General features: G+C 42.3%; 4 protein-coding genes across 10 annotated transcripts; 2 read left to right on the top strand and 2 right to left on the bottom strand.

Annotated features, from left to right (window-relative positions):
• The first annotated feature begins 345 nt into the window (after positions 1–345).
• Positions 346–4,322, top strand: slc35d4 (solute carrier family 35 member D4). 5 transcript variants are annotated; one of them, XR_015131104.1, is made up of 16 exons: positions 348–622; positions 1,029–1,075; positions 1,263–1,340; positions 1,435–1,516; positions 1,618–1,695; positions 1,791–1,819; positions 1,900–1,951; positions 2,025–2,073; positions 2,279–2,324; positions 2,454–2,489; positions 2,802–2,836; positions 2,925–3,007; positions 3,250–3,327; positions 3,595–3,688; positions 3,798–3,862; positions 4,119–4,191. XR_015131104.1 is itself a non-coding variant. In XM_086307018.1 (15 exons), the coding sequence occupies exons 1-14, from the start codon at positions 551–553 to the stop codon at positions 3,655–3,657; spliced, it is 828 nt and encodes a 275-aa protein (XP_086163144.1). In that variant the 5' UTR covers positions 346–550; the 3' UTR covers positions 3,658–3,688; positions 3,798–4,111. The 5 variants fall into 5 exon arrangements, 3 of the variants coding, with proteins under 3 accessions (XP_086163144.1, XP_086163143.1, XP_086163142.1); XR_015131105.1 differs by having other exon boundaries at positions 351–622; positions 3,250–3,319; XM_086307018.1 differs by lacking the exon at positions 4,119–4,191 and having other exon boundaries at positions 346–622; positions 3,798–4,111.
• An 81-nt stretch (positions 4,323–4,403) lies between these two features.
• rbbp8 (retinoblastoma binding protein 8) lies at positions 4,404–10,678 on the bottom strand. 3 transcript variants are annotated; one of them, XM_086307013.1, is made up of 19 exons: positions 10,568–10,678; positions 9,984–10,110; positions 9,830–9,872; positions 9,638–9,733; positions 9,221–9,312; positions 8,933–9,005; positions 7,414–7,595; positions 7,243–7,326; positions 7,086–7,162; positions 6,900–6,967; positions 6,505–6,793; positions 6,225–6,390; positions 6,021–6,109; positions 5,589–5,706; positions 5,363–5,500; positions 5,212–5,251; positions 5,026–5,113; positions 4,802–4,943; positions 4,404–4,648 (listed from the first exon to the last, which is right to left on the bottom strand). In XM_086307013.1, exons 1-19 carry the CDS (start codon positions 10,568–10,570, stop codon positions 4,551–4,553), a joined length of 2,013 nt encoding a protein of 670 aa, XP_086163139.1. In that variant the 5' UTR covers positions 10,571–10,678; the 3' UTR covers positions 4,404–4,550. The 3 variants fall into 3 exon arrangements, with proteins under 3 accessions (XP_086163139.1, XP_086163140.1, XP_086163141.1); XM_086307014.1 differs by having other exon boundaries at positions 5,212–5,248; XM_086307015.1 differs by having other exon boundaries at positions 6,505–6,754.
• Positions 10,679–11,158: 480 nt separating this feature from the next.
• Positions 11,159–16,310, bottom strand: fam168b (family with sequence similarity 168 member B). The gene is made up of 7 exons (XM_086307006.1): positions 15,959–16,310; positions 13,880–13,971; positions 13,692–13,775; positions 13,244–13,386; positions 12,947–13,145; positions 12,739–12,863; positions 11,159–12,655 (listed from the first exon to the last, which is right to left on the bottom strand). Exons 2-6 carry the CDS (start codon positions 13,947–13,949, stop codon positions 12,751–12,753), a joined length of 609 nt encoding a protein of 202 aa, XP_086163132.1. The 5' UTR covers positions 13,950–13,971; positions 15,959–16,310; the 3' UTR covers positions 11,159–12,655; positions 12,739–12,750.
• On the top strand, positions 15,647–19,275 carry fbxo45 (F-box protein 45). Its single transcript, XM_086307005.1, has 3 exons — positions 15,647–17,160; positions 17,801–18,157; positions 18,259–19,275. Exons 1-3 carry the CDS (start codon positions 16,834–16,836, stop codon positions 18,442–18,444), a joined length of 870 nt encoding a protein of 289 aa, XP_086163131.1. The 5' UTR covers positions 15,647–16,833; the 3' UTR covers positions 18,445–19,275.
• Positions 19,276–19,763: the final 488 nt, after the last annotated feature.

Here is a 19,763-nt window from a genome sequence, read left to right as displayed (position 1 = left end):
ATAGTGGGAGTTTTGATGGGGTTTTTTTTATTTGAATCAGAAAACCAAGAAACAAATGCACTTGAAAATTGGTTAAAAGTTAAATTAGTGGATTACACAAAACCGCTAAAAAAAAAGAGCACAGCACATCACCAGAGACTGTCATCATCCAGGTCACACCCTCAAACCAAAACAATCAACATACAGCATGCACCGTCTTTCCTGCCGCAATCAGACCGATTGCAAAATAAGGACAAAGTAAGACACACACAAAATAGAATTTATCCCAAATCCAAAAGGACAGACTAAATAAACAATAGTATCTTATCAGTGTACATGTGGTGGTACACTTGCTGTGTGTGGGACACACAGACAGCGCAGTGAACCATCTTCCCACGCATAGACGATCTCGGTGTGCCTGCGTCTTGACGCGTCATGTGTGGTGACAGTGAGGGAAGTTTCCGATCCTGAGAGGTCTTCAGTTTCAAAAACGAGCCGCTGTATTAAAAGCTTTATTATTTTTGTTGGTACTTCTCATCATGTCCCAGCTGCAGCGTGTCTGCAGACCATCATGCAGTGGAGGAGACACGTCACCGGCCTCGCTTTTAGCCTTGTTTTTGTTGTGTCATATTTCACGAACAAGGTAGGTACTAGCGAGGATACGAGTCAAAAACTTTCGTTTGAAAAGGAGGTTACTGATTTAGAGATTCCGCGGAGATGCTTTGAGTAATCCCATGTGAATCCATCCAGACATCAGCTGTGTAAAGGGTAATATTAGCGCTTGGTATCAGGGAGTAGAAATAAGTGCAGGAAGTGTACAAAGACCAAGTGTGAATAGGATCCACAGTTATGCCGAATTGAAAACTCGATTATATCACATAGTTAGAGTCGTGTTGTATCCCGTACAGATTTATAGAGACAGCTGTACAAACCTAATTGGCAGACTTTTAAATGGGTTTTGGCGGGAGTAATGAAGCATCTCTAGGGAAATGATTAATACCACACTGCCTGCATATGAAATGAGCTCACTGTCTTCTCTTTTTTTGTAGTTTGTCCTGTCAGTGTTAAACTTCACCTATCCAACCTTATTTCAAGGGTGAGTAACTGAAAATAAATATTGAATATGTATCTAGTGAAGTGACTCTTCTTTGAGTAGAATACATTTCAATAAATCTAAAGAAGTAAAAGGAATTATTCATTAGTTTAATTATGCACCCTGTTGTGTGATACCTGAATAACCTCGTGTTTGTTCTCACTAACACGACCAAACTGCACATTTCCAGATGGCAGACATTTATTGGAGCTATCCTGCTTCTAGTGTCTGGAAAGCTGGGATGGGTGGAAATAAACCGCATCACCAGGTACTGTCACCGCACTGCATTCTGCTGGGTTTGATATTATACTGCCGCGTGGGAGATTTCCACACGATCCACGTGCTCTAATATTGCATTACAGATCTGCGGCTCTGTCCTGGCTTCCGGGCTCCCTCCTATTTGTGGGGAACATTTACGCTGGTTCCCGGGCATTATCACGTTTAGTAAGTGCACAGTTCACTTAAAATCACATCGCAGTGCATTCATGTGCTGATTTTTCTTGCTACTGTGACAATCTTGTTATGAGTGTGTCTCCTCCACGCAGGACATTCCCTTCTTCTTCACTCTTCAGAACTGCTCTCATCCCTTTAGCTACGTGATCTTCAAGGTCATGCGCAGAGAGGTAAGTGCGCTCACTGCCTGCTGTAAACTGATCTGTTCAGTCATGTGCTTCACACTCCTGCTCCTAATGTGCTCTCTCTGCTTTTTGTTTTTTAGCAGAAGACACAGTGGCTGAAATTTATCAGGTATGGATGTTTTTTTTATTATTTTTTTTAAAAAGAGATTCACACATTTCACACATTAAACGTCCCTCCTTCTCTTCCAGCCTATGCCTCATGCTGCTTTCAGCCATCAACCTTCCCTTTTATGACCCTCAGGTAATAACAATCCTGGCTCACTTATTGCCGGTGCCGTAGATCAAGTTAGTTAGCATGTGTCCTTGCCGTGCAGGTGGACCACAGCGGTTACCTGTGGGCCGTCTGCCATCTCGCCTGTGTTGGTAAGTCTAATATCGTAATATGACTTTAAAAACACTTTTAACTGTGAGAAGAATGATGATGAAGATGTCTGAGCCTTGATAAGGCCGAGGGTTTGAGGTGATGTTGTGTTTGAGCTGATCGATTTTGCCCTAAGGCTTAAATCTTTTGATGGCAATAAGCGACTGCAACAGCAGCAGAAATTGAAACAACAACACTGCTTTGCAGGTGCATATAGAGTCTTTCAAGTTCACCACAAGTCCGTCAACCTGAGGTGAGTGAAAGCCTTTGGTGGGCGCACATGAGCGCCTTCCTAGTCTAGCATGCGGTGCAGTTTCTCAGCTTCAGCTTGCTCTGCTGCACATCAGAGGCTGAAGACGCTGCTTTTGTGATTTGATTGCAGTGATCTTGAGCAGCAGTGCATTAACTACCTGTTCAGGTAAGATTCAAGTCTAAATTGTTTGATCTGAGGCTGAACCTTCAATCTTCTAACGTGAGAGTATTAATTTACTTAAACTACATGTAAACAATTGTGATAAACCCAAGTGTTGATGCGTTAGACATGATCCAAAAAAGCTTATTCGTTTCCTTATTCGACTGCCATTCATAAGTCTTAAAATTAAGGGTCAATATACGGGATAGTGATGTCTAAGTTATTCAGTCGGATTCATTTCAAAACTTTAACCTTTCACGTTAAGCAGATTTAGATATTATCAGTGCCTAATAACAGCTTCCCCCCTTTGAACAACAGCGTGCTGCTGCTTGCTGTTGCTGCTCACCCGACAGGTACGACTGACCTCACATAGATTCTGCAAATATTCTCACAAAAACTTCTGTTATTGCTCATTTTGCAGCTCCTCTTCTACTTCTTTAGGAGCCAGCACAGCAGACCCTCCACCTCTGTCACACCACCCCCCTGCATGTCCTCTTTCACTACATCCATGGATCTCCTCTGAGGTCTTCCTCTTTTCCTCCTGCCTGGCATCTCCACTTTAAAAACTCCTTTGTCCAATTTGTCCACTGTCTCTTCTCTCCAAACCGCTCAACCTGAGCTGTAACTCTGCTGTCCTAGTTTAACATCTTCAACCTCCACTTCCAGCTCTGCCTCCTCTCTTTCTGTTACTACCACTGTCTCCAGCTCATTTTCACATATATATGTGTGTGTGTATATAAAATTTATGCCTCTTGTCCCTGTGCAGGTGACCTCACAGGTGCCTTGGAGTTCCCGTCCCTGCAGTCGCACACATTTCACTGTGGCTGCTGTGCCAGGTGAAAACGTCAGTTTTCTCTAATATTGATTGCATCGATGTTGGTTAGCCGTGAAAACAAGCTGTCGTCCTTTGAGTTCATATCAAACTGAAGCCTTCAGAGTCCGTTCTAATTATACTTGGATATAAAATAAGTAGATCTTTGTTAGAAAGTTTTAAATAACGGCATATTTAGTGTGTTTATGTACAAGGACTCCTGTTCCAGTTCTGTAAAAGGTTTAATAGGACAGAGGAAGGTTTGTGGCCTTCTTACTGGTTGTGTGTCTCACTTCACAGCGCTCTGCTGGGCTTTTTGCTGCGGTTGGCTACAGTCAAATTAAAAAGCGGACTGTCCTTTGAACACTTTGGGGTCTGGATCTTTTTATCTAAGGTGACTTCAGATATGTTAAACTCATGTAACACACAGTTCATCGCACACACACGTGTTGATCGTCAAAGTCAAACTGATGCGATTTACTTGTTGGATTATGTCCTGTCAGGTTACTGCCATGCTCCTGTCTCCATTTATTTTCTCTGTGAACTCTAATGCTTCGTCTCTTTTGTGGTAGGTACCAAACTTTTGTTTCCAGCTCATTTCAGCACAAAAACAAATGTTCATTTTCCATGCTTCAGATTTCTGCATCCGTCTTATTTGTTCTAACATGTTTGTGAACGTTTGTATGTGAATTCTTGTCAGTTGTGGTTTTAAAAAGTTGCAGGTTTATGTCCAACTTTTAATGCTTTTTGTTTTCCAGTTTAATACACGTTAATCTCGTGACGCTGGATTTTTGATGAAAGCCCTGATCTGTTTTTGATTGCAGTGTGGTCGTCAGTCACGTCGGAGAGGCTCTGCTGATCTATTCTGAGAGGGATACTCACGTGTGACGAATTTCAGCACTTTAGACGAGTTCACCTCAAATGACTTTCTTTATTAACTGGGGATGCAGATTCTATTTTTCTACATTCATTTTATAACTTTGTCTATTATCTGATCTCCTGACCAAATAAAAGTTTGGTACAAACTGTCCTCACTGCACTGGGTCAGAATTTAAAGGTCTGCATATTATTACTTACTTATTTGTAGATGAACTGTGACAATCCCAACACTCCATAGAAACAATTATTTATTCATCCAAACTATCCGCACAAAAAACATTAAAAAAAAACAAAACACAAGTCAGAACGACTGAAGGGGAGAAAGGAAACAACGGCAACCTTCTTCACAACATCAGTTCTTTTACAGATGGACATTTTTATTTCCCCTCCTTGTTTCGCTTCGGTGAGAATAGAGCATTTAATGGCTGCCTCCTCCGTAAGCGCACCTCAGGATTCTTCTCTTCTTTGATGTAACCTACAACAGAGGACACATCCTAGTATTAAAGACAGTACAATCCTCTCTCGTGCACTGAAAAGCATGACAGGATGAAGAATGGTCCTGCTGAGAAATGGGTTCAAATGTTTTGCCCTTACTGCTTTAATCTACAGTGCATAACTGTTAAATTACCTCTCTCAATGCATGTTTGCGTTGATGGGAATCCAACTTCCCAGAAGTTTTCAGGTGTGCATGGAGGAACGTACAGGAAACGATGCCTTGAGCAAGCAGACAGCTTTTTCTGTTTTTCCTCCTCTGGCAGATGGGCGTAATACTGCAGGTAAACAATTATTTAAAATAGGATCAGTGTAAGCAGTGTGTCAGTTTTATTAAACTCAAGTACTCAGAATACTTACAATTTCACATTCCTTGCAGGTAGTGCCCTTCAGTTTTCTTCTCTCATCCTTTTTGCGAACGACTGCTACATGTGCAAACGCTGGGTGTCTAATCCAGAGACAGATCTAGGTTATGGAAAACTGACAATGACCAGCAAACATGATCATCTTCAGATAAACACCTGAAAAGGTTGATCAGTTTCTTACCGTGCTTTAGACTGGCATGCACTGTCTTCAGGAGGATCTCCTTATTTGGAGAATTTAGGGGGGGGAAAAAAACACAGGGTTTACCTTACGAATAGATATCTGAAAATACTGATCTAGATTGCACACATTTTCTTTCAATCTGAAAGCTCACCAATGGCCTCCTCTTCATCATCATCACGGTCACAGGGCTGGCTCTGGCCTAGATGTGAACTGTTGCAAGATTTGTACTCCCCGTAAGCCGTTGTGTCGAACATCATATCCAAGCTGTCATTTGCTTTTTCACCGAGTCCTTGAAGTAGGGACAGTTGAGATTACTAACAGTTTAAATCAGCATATTTTAAATATTTTAGAAAAAAAGTGTTGCCGTGTATATTCACCGAACACACCGTCTCCTCTGTCTCGGTCCTTCTCTCTTTGACGCTGAAGTAAGCTGTGACTGACCCAGGTGCAGTCTGTATCTGCCATCTCCACATGATGCTGCCGCTCATCAATTTCCTGGAACGCACAAAACCTGTGTTAGACTCTCACAACGACGTGTGCAATGAATAGATTTAGTTTAAATAATGTTAAAATGATGAACGCTCACATTAAATAGGGACACAGTTTAAAATAATGAGGTCAGTATATGTACAAGTAAAACTCAGGCTTCAGATCAACCTCAGCACTCGCATTTCTACTCCCAGGTCTGGATGATGTTAATAAGAGAGGATATTCCTAATATGGCCAAGCCCAAAGGCCCCGAGCCAGCTTACAGTATAGTGCATGCTGAGGGTGAAGGTTGTTCAGCAGAGCAGATCACGTGACTATACCTCGTCTCCTTTCCACTCGCTGTCGTACATGGAGAGAGCGAGCGCAGGATCGACGCTCCATGTAGGCTCCACTGTGTGCTTCCTATCAGCTGGAACACACAGCCACATTCAAGTTAACTGAATATTATTGAGGAGCATTTCAAACTGTACAACAATCAGAAATATCCGCATGTCCTTCAAGTGACTTTGCTGAAGAGAAATCACCATCTTTAGCTTCACGCTGGCCTTGTGAAGCATTCAGATCCTGCACAGGGGTTCTTTTCTTCCCGTCTGCATCCAGTTTAACCTTCATTTTTGGCTTCTTGAAAGCAGGACTGCTACAAGAAGTGCTTGGCTTTTGGCTGGTGCTCATATTATGTCCTGACTGTACCTGTGTGATATAAAAAGCACCTTGAAACTCTATATTTCTGTCTTACATTTAATTAAACAGCCTGGACACTAAACGTGGTTAAAATTTGACAATGATGTTACTGCCTTCTCTTGCCTTCCTATCTAGTTGCTCCTTCTTGATGCTTGGATTGCTCACAGATATGGCAGTCTGGCTGATCTGTTCACGCTGTAGGTGTTCGCCTTCCTCCTGGTTGTCCGCGTCTTCTTGGAGTCCTCGTTGACTGCGTTCCTGTACCTCTGGACTTCCCTCCTTCACCCGTTTTGCCCTGCAAACACTGCCGCCTTCTGCAAACCGTTTGATGCGTGGGAGAAGAGATGGGGACCCTTTAGATGTTGAGTCTGGACTGTGCATCAGTGTGGATGAAGAGGACAAGAAGCAAGGCCTTGAAGAGGGAAACAAGTATAACTGTAGCACCGAACTGTTATTTTTTTTTCTCTTTTCCACATGGAGGTGTCTGCCACAGCAGAAGATGATGTCTCAATGCTTACTTTAAACGAACGTCCTGCCTCCAGAGAGTGCTGAAGCTTCTTTGCTGGCTTGGGGCTTTCCTGAGATTCTAAGGTGAGAAAGAGAGCTAATCTGTTTGATCACACCTAAGATTCGTTTTTATTAAAGCCTGATCACATTACATTTTTATTAGATCATCATTTGTTTCAAATCCTGCTTATACACACCATCTGCTGCTTTTCAATAAGTTCAAGGCCACAAGTTTCTGCAATTGCTGCCTCTTCTTCACCTTCAGTCACATCGTCTGAAAATGGAAACAGACATGTTAACAGCAACACGCTCATGATCGCATCTACGGAAGACCAATAATGGATGAAGTCATACTTGAGATCTGCGACGCGTCCATTTCACAGGTGTTAGGGACGAGCACTTCTGCTCTTCCAGGATTCTTTGTGGCACCCTCAGGATCTTTGTATAAAAAAGAATTTAGATTAGAAAACTGGTTTGTGTCTTCAGACAGGTGACGAAGAGGAAGCTACTTTAAAGAGGACTGACCATTGAAGAGCGAATTGTTAGACTGTGGTAGAGGCACCTCTGCATAGCGCACACGCTTCATTTGGTCGTTATTTTTCTGTTTCTTCAATCTGTTTACCACGGGCAGTGAGCTGGGCAAGATCGGGGAGTCTGGAATAACGCCCTCTTCCTGTTCTGCGGGTGAGGCCTCCTTGGATTCAGACCTGAAAAGAAAAGCACACGTGTAGTGCTTCACTGGAAACTGAAACTTTAAAACTTACCGAACCTGAACCTACAAGCCTACTGAGGGGGGAAATTTATTTTCCCAAGGGGCCACAGAAGAAACTGGGACTGTTAGCACCAAAAAGCTTATAAACACATAAAAATAAGAATACTGAGTAGCAGCTTGGGATAATGTATTGTTCACTCCTGAAATGTCTGACCAATGTAGGTGATACACATTTTTATAGAAGCTTTAATTCAAGAGGTTTAACAAAAGTATTGCACTGTTTACAGCTATTTGCAGGAATCATGACACAGTCCCCCATTTTAAATATTTAAAATCTATTAAGTATCTTTTCACTGGAACTTTTAATATGAGGTTAAAAAATTAATTAATTAAAATCTGGGCGCAAACGGAAGAAGCCATAAAACCAAAATAAACCTATCGGAGCAGTAGAATAAACTTGCATTTGTAAAAAGAATAAATGCACAAACCAGGCTCAGCAACACCAAAACACATGAAAGACAACTGAAGACATCTTAAGTACATGAGCGCAGTGGATGATTGGCTAAGAAAAACCCGTTCACAATATCTAACCAAATGAAGAACAGTCTCTGTGAGACAGATGTATCAATGTCAAGAGACACCTTGATGAGTAGACTGCGCAATGCTCAGAAACTGTAAAAAGAAATACAATAAAATAAGAAAGCAGGGGTTACATCTCAGACTCTACAGGTCTCAGTGTGTAAATGTTAAAGTTCATGACAGCACAGTCAGAAAACGATGAACAGGGATGGCTTATTTTCAGGAGAAAGCTGCTTCTCTCTAAAAAGAACATGAAGGCAAAGCTTAGGCTCACAAACAAATCACAAGACTACTGGAACAGACGAGACCAAACTGAGGAGGTGTACGTATAATGCAGAGGGGTGTGTTTGGCAAAACCCAAATACATCACCACAAAGCACGGTGGTGGAGTGGTGATGATTTGATGTGTCTGAGTCATCCAAGAACTCCCATATATACCAAAGTATTCCAAGTCATCCGTCTGACGGTTAAAGCTTGGCAATAACAGGCTCATGCAACAAGACAATGATCTGAATCAAAGCAGCAAATCTACATTCAACAGAATGGCTGAAAAACAGAAGAGTCAGGGTGTTGTGCAATGGCCCAGTCAAAATCCAGACCTCAATGAACTGAAGCAAGTCTGTAAAGAGTCAAACTTCCTCCATGATGCGAGATACTGATAAACTTCAAAGTACTTCAAGTTATTGCTTTAACTTTTTAAAACATTTCTCATATTTTTCTCGTGAACAAAAACATTAATGCGACACAGCTTACCGAGAACTCTTCAGTTTTTGCAGCTCAGCTCGCAGCTTATTGTTTTCATCCTCCAGCAGGTTTCTTTCATTTTCTGAGGAACAAAGGTTTGCAAAGAACATGTTTTTCTCTGTTCTTAAACAAACTGAGAATCTTAAAGAATTTTTAGGGTTTTTTCACATTTATTCTAGTATATTACTCGTCATATTATATAACATACTACTGTTGTGAAAGATTGCATCTGCATATGTGTATGCACATCAGAGAGGGCTATTAATGGCTGTTGGACACTGAAATGAAAACACTCACTTAGTTTCTCGATAAGACGCAGATTCTGCTGCTGACCGTTTTTCATGTTCTCCTCTAAGATGGAGCATCGATCACACTCTGCTGCTCGAAGCCTGGAAAGGGAAAGCACTGCTGGCAATCTTTATGTTTCACACCGTTTTAATGCAACACATTAAATCTTGTTAACTTTCAGTCTGCGGGGGAATCTGAAGCACCCATACAATGAATCAGAAAAGGTTATTCTTGTCTTTGGTATCATGTTGCTCCAGTTAATTAGAAATCCCACATCAGTGCCAAACTGCAGCTCTCCCATCCTAAGTTATAGTTAGAATTTAACAGAGGTTCAACGAGACACATATATTCCAAACAAACAAACAAGCATTTGCTACAAAGGGAATAACAGTGGAGTGCACGTGCATTCATCTTTGGGTAAATTACCTTTCCTCCAGGAGAGCCATGGCATCCTGCAGGTTTTTATTTTGCTCCTTGAGCTGCTGGTTTCGACTGTAAAACACTTCAAGCCTCTGCGCATCTCTGTAGAGGACAAACACATCACTTTACCCTTCATACATAACTTACTAAGACTCAAGTGTCTTTCTCATTAAACGCAAAATGACACAACATACTCACAGGCAACGTTCCTTTTTCAGCTTGCTTACTTTTGCTTCCAATTCTAGAAACAGCAACAAGTGCAATGATGACATGTGTTTTCATTTAGCTTCTGAACTTCATATTATAGATATGAAAGCCAGCATGAACGTGGTGAGATCAAACTGTCAGTTACCCTGAAGTGCATTTTGGTGACACTCTCCAAGTTGCCTCCACAAGTCTTGAAAGCGATCAGCTGATTTGGCTGTCCCGCTGCTCCTGTCGTTTCCAAAACAATCTACAAGCGTATCTCTGCTCGCTTCCTGCCAACGCAAATCAACCGTGTTTGCCTCACAACAATAAATTAATTCTTTCAGCTCATTTTAGTGTTGCTTAATGTTAATTCGCACTTGTCAATGTAAGCCTACTTTAGCTTTGCTACATGGCGCGCGCAGACGAGCGCATAAACTTAGTGCTAATTAGCTAAATAATAATAATAATAACTTTCACCCCCTCAACACTCACGTGTTTACTACTTATTGTTTATTGGCTTTCAGAACAAGCATTAATAAAACTTCACCTCTGTCTTTTAGCTTGTTCTCCCAATAACCACTTAGACTACAATTAAGAAATAAATGCAAAGTTTAGACTTAATGACACGAGCTCACGAGAAAACAGCCGCAAACAGACTCAGACTTACACCGACACGTCTAAAGAATAAAAACTAGGATATTCTGTCAAAGAGAAAAATGGTTAGAGTAACGTTTAACAGTACAGTACCATGTTTGAGCCATACAGGCTACGGCTTGACCATAACAAAATCCAAATTCGCGCGCCGAACTGCAAGCTGGGAAATCTTCTTCTTCGTTTTCCAATTGACGTAGGAAAGCTTTGACGCCATCCTCTGTTAAACAGCAGCCAGTGGTTTATGATACTACTTCTCTCCAAACAACAATAATAATGATAATACTTAAAATATTGTTTTATGAAATTAAGTTACAGAAAGTTGTTTGACTTGACCTCAATTACCAATGAGTAGCTTTAAGAATAAAATGTCTAAAATCTATAATATAGAACAGAGCCATGGGGACTACAGTACAATATCATAATCAGAACTGTGTAAAAGTCCTGAGTCGGCCCTTGTTTCTTTATATTTTGAGTTCCAGGTTTAAAATACAAATTCCCAAAGAGCCATTACCTGAAAATATGGCATGTCGTGTGGTCATAAAAAAAATTGTCATACCAAATATTGCCTTTCAAACCAGTTTGAATCGTCCAGCATATATTTTGTTTCATGTTCTTCTTTATTTTGTCATCATTTCTGGCTGCCCCAACACACCCAGTGAGAAGACATGCACAACACAGGTTATTCTTATATTTGTTTTTATTTTTGGTCTTTCTTTAGAATACAAAACAGCAACCAAAGTCACAAAAATAACATTTACAAAACATGTTTAACTGAGGTGACCGAGGCAACATAGAAAAGCATGTCTGAAACAGTGACATTGGTGGATTTTTAGCCTGGAGACTTGAGGTAAGACAGCGAGCGATGTCGGAAAAAGTCAAATATCTTTTACAAACCGTTTGGAATTAGTGCCTTCATTCAGTAGTGCTATTCACAAATGGAGTTTAATATCATTACGGTGCCCTAACATGTCCACGTTGAGCGGTGATTTAATGATGTAGTGCTTCAAATCTGCCTAAGAGTAAATTCATTAGAGTGACATGTAAGTCTAAAATTCTAAGCATGTTGCACTGTATGGCACCATTCAGAATGGTTTCCGTTCGAGTCCCGCTTTCACACACATGCACACACACACACACACACACACACACACACACACACACACACTTCCTGCTCATCCACTCTTATTAAATGGGTGCAATTGACTTCTAATAACTTCCTATACTTGTTCCCCACCAAGAACACTTCTGGCTAAAATAAGTGAATACATCATATATCACCCAAGCAGGAGCAGCTTCAGACTTTTGGGGGGAAAAAAGAAACTGAAACACCATTTGTTTAAAAGAAAAAGAAGAAAGTTTAACAGGCCAGAAAAAGTAAAAGTGTTGGAATGGCCACCAGTCACAGAGGCACAAACTCAAAGTCCCATCTTTTGTTCCTACAATACAAAAATGGTAAGACATTATGCAAACACTGCATCACTGAAAGAAAATGATAAAAACCACTTACCTAAACACAAAGCGGTGAAAAATAGTACAGTTTGGCCCGTGATGGACGGCGCAGGTATGTTTTTGCATGAATAAACGTTTCTCGTCTGTTTTTTTTTCTTTCACATTTAAGACATAGTCACTGGTGATTCAGCATTGCAGATTATTACTCTTTTTTTTTTTTTCTTCTTAGTTCCTTTGGATTTGTGCCTTTTATTGAATTTGCATCTGTCACAGCAGGGAGAATTGAGCTAGCATTACTTTGTAAATCTATATATACACATGCATTCAACATCATATTTAATCCCCCAAATTAAAGAGAAAAAAACTATTCCAAACTCCTTTTTCACTACATACGAATTTAAGCTATAAAAACCTGCATGAGAGTCCACATAGAGTTTGCATGGAGGCTTTGCAGTTTGATGTGAGATATGCAGCAGGTTTGTAGAGGTGCTGGCGTTGAGGGGGTGGGGGTGTGGGGGTATGGAATGCAGCCTTATTCCATTAATAGGGGTTGTGGGGATGGGCCTATTTGTCACCCCCTGCTTATCCAAATGGGACTCTATGTAGTTGGGTTTTAGATTCACATTATGCTGGAAGAAGAAGAATTGGTAGCGGACGCTGCCAGGGCGGGGCAGGTCGTCACCACGAGAGAAAAACACTGGAGTGTGAATGCATATCTACCATCTTCCGGACCTGCAGAGAGAACACCGGGTGTAAACATAAACCTTTAATCTGCACCTTTGACCAAACTTGTGATGCTTTTAAAACATACTCACACTTCTCTCTCTTCACCACTGCGGGGGCACGTAGCTGTAGCTGGGTGTGCCAGGAGGCCGATATGTGGGCATCGTGACTGGGTGGGGAGCGACGGGCGCTGGTGATGGAGTTGTCAACAAAGTTCCTGAGGGGTGAAAGCCACAGGTAAAACTACAAATCGAACACATTTGTATCCTGGATAAGATTCAATAAACTGCTGCAGCTCACCAGCTGACATGGCCATAGTGGTGCCGGCTACCATGCCCATGGCGACACCGTTGTTGCGGGGAGGAGGGATAGGCGGGGCATACATCGCTGCAGGCATCCCATTGGGCTGGACCACTGTCGTGTGATGGATGACATGAGGCGGTGGAGCATACAGAGCCTGTGTGTAGTAAGGGCCTTGTTGTTGTGAAGGTATTAGTGCCTGGTGGACAAACAACCACACGTTACAGCTCAAGCACTGAGACTGGATGAAGAGGGGCAGCGTGTTATTAAAAATATACACATACAGCAAGGACTGACCTGTGCATAGGGGTTCTGTTGGGGGTAGGTGCTCCTGACAGGGTACACAGCAGTTGGGTAGGGGTTTGGGGAGGATGAGTACGGTGGGACGGTCCCTGTGCTGGGAGAGCAGGACACTTTGAAGGGAGCACTTTGAGCATAGCCTGGAGAGGGAGGAAGACGGCTCATATTAGGGCCGTTTGTTCTGGGACAAAATAGCTGAAGCTTGGAAGAAACACTGGCTGTGCAGCTCAGTAAAACAGGACCCTCATAGAAGAGAAGCGCACACACTTTTTAGGGTTATTAAGAGTCTCTTTGGAACTTTTATTCTTTATTACGTTATGTTTATAATTAATTCAAATCAAGAAGTCAGATGGAACAATTTGACTCTTTTGAAGTGCATCAGGAAGATGTGTTTCAAGATCTATCAGATAAACTCGGGCAGATTTCATCGTTACTTTCTTCTCACCGTTAGGGAAGCCTGGGTTTGCTCCTGCGTAGATGTTGGGAGTGTACATTGGAGCAGCCGCTGCGTATCCTAGAGGAAATCCAGCTGCCAAAACCAGAAACAAAACAAGAATATAATAGTATTCTCAATGCTGGGAGATATTTTCTTGTAATTATGCTTGTTTCTTAAACCACTATGCTTCAGGTTACCTGGATAACCTATACCCTTAGTGTTGGTAAAGGGGACCCCTGTTGGTGCAGGGCTGTATACTGGGTTCATTGTGGCTGTCTACTTGCAGATGCTGTAAATAAGAGAAGCACAGACAGGTTGGAATGATGCAATCATGCATGGAAACCAACTGCTGATCTGTGTGCCAGCAGAGCTCTTGTGGAAAGGATGGACATGAGAATATGAAGCTTTCTGTTGCTGTCGATTGTGACCCTGTTGTTCCAAAAACAGCACAGTGATTGTGAAAAGATTCCTCAGAATGTTTAAACAAAACCTTCAGTTCTGCTTTCAGAAACCTTAAGCATGTCGACTGGTTTGGTGTGCTTTCTTTAGAGCTTAGACTTTGACATACTCTCCATTTATTAGACTGCTGTTACTGTAGCTTTCCCATTCGTCACATTTCATTACGTTTATATGTCATGGCATGTGCACAAACTACTACTTTTACCCAACGACACAGCTGACTGACAGCGGTCTGCATGATATGACCTTGCAAGGTCACGGTAACAAAAAAGCGAAGACTAGACTAATAAGCATTTTCTGACATTGTGTGCTGACGTGCACCTATTACAGTTGTATTGGCATTACTATATATTCTGTTTGATAATAAACATAACGCAGAGAAGGTGCTTGCGCTATTTTTAAAAATGGTGTCAACATGGTTCCTAATGCTCTCAGCACTGTCTAAAGCAGAAAGACATGAGCGCAACTAGTCATTGTACAATGTTCGTGAGCAGTTTGTAAAAGACATTTTTGGAAAATTAATACACTCAGCTAGACCTTTCATTTTGCATTTTTTGATGCCATTCTGTTGTTCGGGTCAAACCTTAAATTTAACAAGGTGCTATAAACATTCCTCAGAGATGTTACTCCACGTTAACACGATGCTATCTCCTCCTCTTCCTTCTACCATGGGGTCTGGATCATGAGTTGGCTCTGCTCTCGGCCTCTAGAATTCCCTCCCAGCAAATATCCATATCACTAACTCCCTCTCGCATCAGAACATCTCTTTAAACCGTGTGTAAGGTGACCTTGAGTGTTTTGAAAGGCGCCTGAAACAAAATGCATCACTATTGTTATTACATTTTACAGCTTTCTTTGCGCATTTCCCGAAGAAACCATGACTTTTGCTTCCCATGACGGTCCCTGGGTTGATTTTAATGCATCTGTGCTTCCACCTAGCGGTAGCTAAAATAAAAACTTAAGCATGAAAAACAAAAACACAAAAAACCTTTCCACCTCGTTACAAGGTGCTCATTCAAAGTGAATGGACTCTGGTAAATATAAATTCACAATTACACTTACTCGGGTTGCTATAAGCACAGTCACGCTACAATTGAATCCAGATTTAACTCCAGTTTATTTGATAGGCTGACTCTATAGGAAACTGAAATTAATCAAAACTTCAAATTTTCAAAGAGAGAGAGAGGAACAACATAATTTAGCAATTCGGCTTTATTTGTGTTACTTTAACTATACTCTTTCACCCAAACACAGCGGACGACAGGGGCGAGAGAGGTGTGAAGCTATGCGTTTCTGTTTGTTTGGTGTTTTTTTTTTTTCCTGGATGTTTTCTTAGACTAAAATCTAAATATGTGCTGCTCATCGGTAAGTCTTAAAGGCTGCTTTCGCCTTCCAAGCACAAACCCTCGGCAGTAACATGTGCCCTCTCAAAACATGACGTTCGATACGTCGCCTGCAAAAATTAAGATGGCAACCTGAAGTAGAAGAATTTGGAAAGGTGAACGCAGCGGGGCTTTGTTACCATCAGCTAGCTTAGCTCACAAGCTTCACGATCTCCACCACCTGCAGTTAGCCTAGCCTGTTTGGCGCCGTAGGTGAGCGTTGCTTTACACGCTGACCCGCTAATCACCTGTCTGACCGCGCGAAGCCGCCGGAGTGTCCCCGGACAGCAGACAGATGGGGGACAGCTCGTCAAGCAGGCCGCATAGCACAGGAGGCAGGCAGCCAGACAGCTGTGTCAAGCGGTGCAGCCTGTCCCGTTACCAGATAACACGCATATCTTTATGTCCCGATAACAAAAACCCACAACAACTTACTGTTAGCTGCTTTGACCGTCAGTTAGTCACCTTCTCCGGTCTTGTGGGTTAAAATGAAATAAAGCTAACTGCTGTTTTGCTCCCAGATGCTTTGCTTAACTCTTTTGAGCACCCCGCGTCACTTCCGTGGTGTCACGTGGTATACAAATTAAAAAATAAAATAATATAGTCTACTTTATATAAGATGCCGGTTTTGTTTTCTTTCAACAACGTGTAAATCCCATGTTAAACAATGAAAACACCAGTAGTTCTTTTTAAACTATTATTATTAGTTTTCCGTCAAACACGATCTGAAAATAATTATCAAATCCAACCAACATGACGTAACAGGTCAGATAACGCCTTTTATTGGTAAACAACTGCATCGTCTTTTAATACGGTTCGTATTTTTTGCGACACAATCACAACACTTTTGACGTTGCAGCGGTGTAACGTCCAGTATCGCAACACTGCAACAGTACTGTGTAGCAACCCTCCTTGAACTCATTATGTCGGCTCTGCGGTCCTTGCAGGCGGTAAAATTTATTTGACTCGAGCGTGACTGTTGCTTTATCTAATATCTCGTCGTCTCCGGACTCGGGAGACTTTGCTTACTTCTTAAACTGACCACTGTTTCTTCCGAAATAATTTTCGCGTTTCTGTGACAACGGGACAATTAGTGCTTCGTGCCCTTTGAGGACCTTGACGCATCGTTTCCATTCAGCCATTGAAGTGGGAAGAGTCGGGTCCGTATACTGTTGTGGTTTTAGCGCGATCTACGTGTGGGTTTTTCACAGGTTAAAAATGTTGCTGCCGAGCTCATATTAGGAACCGTCTTGCGGTGTACGGTGAAACTACTCGCTCAGCTGGCGTCGTCGGTGAAGAGCAGGGGCATAATGTCTGGAGCGGCGGGTGGGGGAGGAGGCTCCTCCTGCTTGGGCGCAGCAGCGGCAGCCAGTTGCAGCTCCACCGGCTCTCCATATGCGGCTGCAGCCGGAGGAGGCGCAGGGGTGGCGGGGAGGCTACCAGCGAGGGTTTTAGAGCATGTTTTCTCCTACCTGGAGCTGACTGACCTGATGCGGTGTTCGCTGGTCTGCTGGCACTGGAACAATATCCTGGCGGATGAAAACAGCGAGGTGTGGCGCAGCCTCTGCAGCCGGACTCTGAGCGACGAGGCTCTGCGGTCTGACATCCTTTGTAACCTGCCCACCTACAAGGGCAAAGTAGGTTTACCAGTACACATCCCTCTATCCTGGGGTTACCTGTTTGATTATGCCTTTACACAAAGGGACAATGTAGCCATAAACATTACTGAATGTCAGCGTAATCTAGTGCTTTTTAACGTATTCAATGAAATATAAGACATAAACGGGCATAAAACTGAATCCTGCTTGTTGTATTATTGTCTTTCAGTTGGTGATCACACTGAGCAGGTGTAGAGCAGATGTTTTGTTGCCATTGGGCTTATCACTGGAGTCCATATTGAATTGACTCTCCAGTCTATAGTTGCATAATAGAACAAAACCTGTTCTAAGCAGTCTGTGTATGGAGACTGTTTATAGGAGTGTTGATGGCATGAAAGTAAGGTTTGAATGAGAACAACTTGTCTGTGTCCAATGTCAATCTAAGGACGCTCATTCATTTGTTCCAAAGTGTTTTTAGAAACACGACCTACATTCTTATGAAAAATATTTGAGCTCTGCACCTCTGAATGGTGCAATGAGCGTCCTGCGAGATGGAAAGTGGAGTAGCATGTCTCTTCTTCTGTATGCATGCTTCACAGAACTTTTTTCCCCTTACAAATATTTAGATTTCCCAGCAAGTGTCTGTGATTTTGTTAACTGTAACTGTCTTCCTGTGCAGCTCAAGGCCTTTCAGCATGCTTTGAGCTCCCACGACTGCTCCCGCAACGTTTACGTGAAGAAGAACGGCTTCACTCTGCACCGCAACCCTATTGCCCAGAGCACAGACGGCGCGCGGGGCAAAATCGGCTTTTCGGAAGGGCGACATGCCTGGGAAATCTGGTGGGAGGGCCCCCTGGGCACCGTGGCAGTGATAGGTATCGCTACGAAGCGGGCGCAGATGCAGTGCCAGGGCTACGTAGCCCTCTTGGGCAGCGATGACCAGAGCTGGGGCTGGAACCTGGTCGACAATAACCTGCTTCACAACGGAGAAGTCAACGGGAATTTCCCCCAGTGTAACAATGCACCTAAATATCAGGTAGGAGTCGAGATTTGAAATGACGTTTTAAAAGGAAATTGTGTAAAGAGTACAAGTGAAAACATGATTATAACTCCTGATGTGACCGTGCCTGTCCACAGATCGGGGAGAGAATACGAGTGATTCTAGACATGGATGACAAGACGTTAGCCTTTGAGAGAGGTTTTGAGTTTCTCGGAGTGGCTTTCCGTGGACTGCCCAAAACCTGCCTGTTCCCTGCTGTGTCTGCAGTATACGGCAACACTGAAGTCACCATGGTGTACCTGGGAAAACCTCTGGACGGCTAGATGCAGATCAGCCTGTGCCACCCTGAAATCATACATGTTCCTGTCAAGTGCAGACAGACTGCTGATTCCCTCCCTATTGTAGTGTTTTAAGGTTTGGAGGGTAAGTGGTTACATTTCTTCCAAACACAGTAACCTTATTTCCATAAGCACACAGAGAACAATCTGCAATCTACTTCGACTCACCAAAAAAAAGCGAAGGTTTTTTTTTTTCCCAAACTGGACAAACAACAGGGGGAAAGGAATGTGCAGGGACTGTTTGTGTATCTACGTGGAGAAGTCCACTTTTACAGTTTAGCTGCTGAACTCTATTATTCACCTTACAGGGGAAACTTAATTTAATGTCACGCATTTTGGACTCGTGCTGAAGATTTACTTGAGATTTTGTCTGCTTGAAGGAGGCCTAAGCTACTCTAAACCAAGTGGCGAATGCTTTAACGCAACATTTTTAACATGTGACACAGTCGTTAACATGTGAGTTAATGGACAAACGCATTGTGGAATGACTGCATTACAGTGAAATGAAACATGTGAGATGTATTGTAACATTCTGGCGTAGGTAAACCTCAAGGACACATGGGCCACGTCCATGGCACGTGTGTGGCAGTCCATGCATGCGCACTGTTGTGCTGCGTATGCACTGAAACATCTCCCCCTTTCAAGTACTTACTCAGTAACGGTGGAAACTAAACCTGTAACATGAAATGTGTCTTTTTAATGTGCTACTGTAGTATTACGATTTATTTATTTCCTGGTTTTATCTATGGTACTATAGATACTGTGTGATTTTAAAGCCTGAAAATAAAGTCTACATGGTGCCACTCCTACAGTAAAGACGGTTTGATGTTTGTTTGCATAAGTGAAGAGAATGCAGGTGGTCTGAAAGATCGACCATCACCACACTGTCAGCTATTGATCAACTGGTAATGGTAAATGGACTGATTCTTATATAGCGCTTTTCTACTCTCCCGGAGTACTCAAAGCGCTGTATAATTGTTGGCCTTTTTTTTTTTTTTTTTTTTTTTTTTAAGGGAACTTGGACAAGAGGATCTTGCTCATGCTGCCAAGCTCAGCCATGAACTGTATGATTATGATGCACAGACTAGCATATCTAGGCTATTCCATTAAAAAACAAACATTTCTCTTAGAATCAGCTTTTTAGAACAATAACTTATATATTTAAAGAAGCTATACTAATATTGCTTGAAGAAAAAGTGGATTTTCATTCATGGTTTAGAAGATAAGCCTGGTATCAAAACATGGGAAAAGGGAAACCTTTCATGTACTATTAAGTTGTTTTTAACCAACCACACATGGAGATA

The sequence above is a fragment of the Aulonocara sp. 'chitande type north' Nkhata Bay genome, linkage group LG9 (genome assembly GCF_057382095.1).
Source record: "Aulonocara sp. 'chitande type north' Nkhata Bay isolate Kocher_YH1m ecotype deep benthic linkage group LG9, A_spYH_male_GT1.1, whole genome shotgun sequence".
NCBI classification, from domain to species: Eukaryota; Metazoa; Chordata; class Actinopteri; order Cichliformes; family Cichlidae; genus Aulonocara; species Aulonocara sp. 'chitande type north' Nkhata Bay.
Note: the sequence above shows the minus strand (reverse complement) of the source record. Positions and strands in the feature narration are given on the sequence as shown.

Coding starts and splice junctions, on each gene's coding strand:
- fbxo45 (XM_086307005.1), top strand. CDS start 16,834: ATGTCTGGAGCGGCGGGTGGGGGAGGAGGCTCCTCCTGCTTGGGCGCA. Junction 17,161..17,800: donor TGCCCACCTACAAGGGCAAA/GTAGGTTTACCA, acceptor CTTCCTGTGCAG/CTCAAGGCCTTTCAGCATGC. Junction 18,158..18,258: donor ACAATGCACCTAAATATCAG/GTAGGAGTCGAG, acceptor GCCTGTCCACAG/ATCGGGGAGAGAATACGAGT.
- rbbp8 (XM_086307013.1), bottom strand. Junction 9,006..9,220: donor GCGTCTTATCGAGAAACTAA/GTGAGTGTTTTC, acceptor TTTGTTCCTCAG/AAAATGAAAGAAACCTGCTG. Junction 6,794..6,899: donor AGGCAGGACGTTCGTTTAAA/GTAAGCATTGAG, acceptor TCCCTCTTCAAG/GCCTTGCTTCTTGTCCTCTT.
- slc35d4 (XM_086307016.1), top strand. CDS start 551: ATGCAGTGGAGGAGACACGTCACCGGCCTCGCTTTTAGCCTTGTTTTT. Junction 2,325..2,453: donor CACAAGTCCGTCAACCTGAG/GTGAGTGAAAGC, acceptor ATTTGATTGCAG/TGATCTTGAGCAGCAGTGCA. Junction 2,837..3,249: donor TGTTGCTGCTCACCCGACAG/GTACGACTGACC, acceptor GTCCCTGTGCAG/GTGACCTCACAGGTGCCTTG.
- fam168b (XM_086307006.1), bottom strand. CDS start 13,949: ATGAACCCAGTATACAGCCCTGCACCAACAGGGGTCCCCTTTACCAAC. Junction 13,776..13,879: donor TAAGGGTATAGGTTATCCAG/GTAACCTGAAGC, acceptor TGGTTTTGGCAG/CTGGATTTCCTCTAGGATAC. Junction 13,146..13,243: donor AACAGAACCCCTATGCACAG/GTCAGTCCTTGC, acceptor TTTGTCCACCAG/GCACTAATACCTTCACAACA.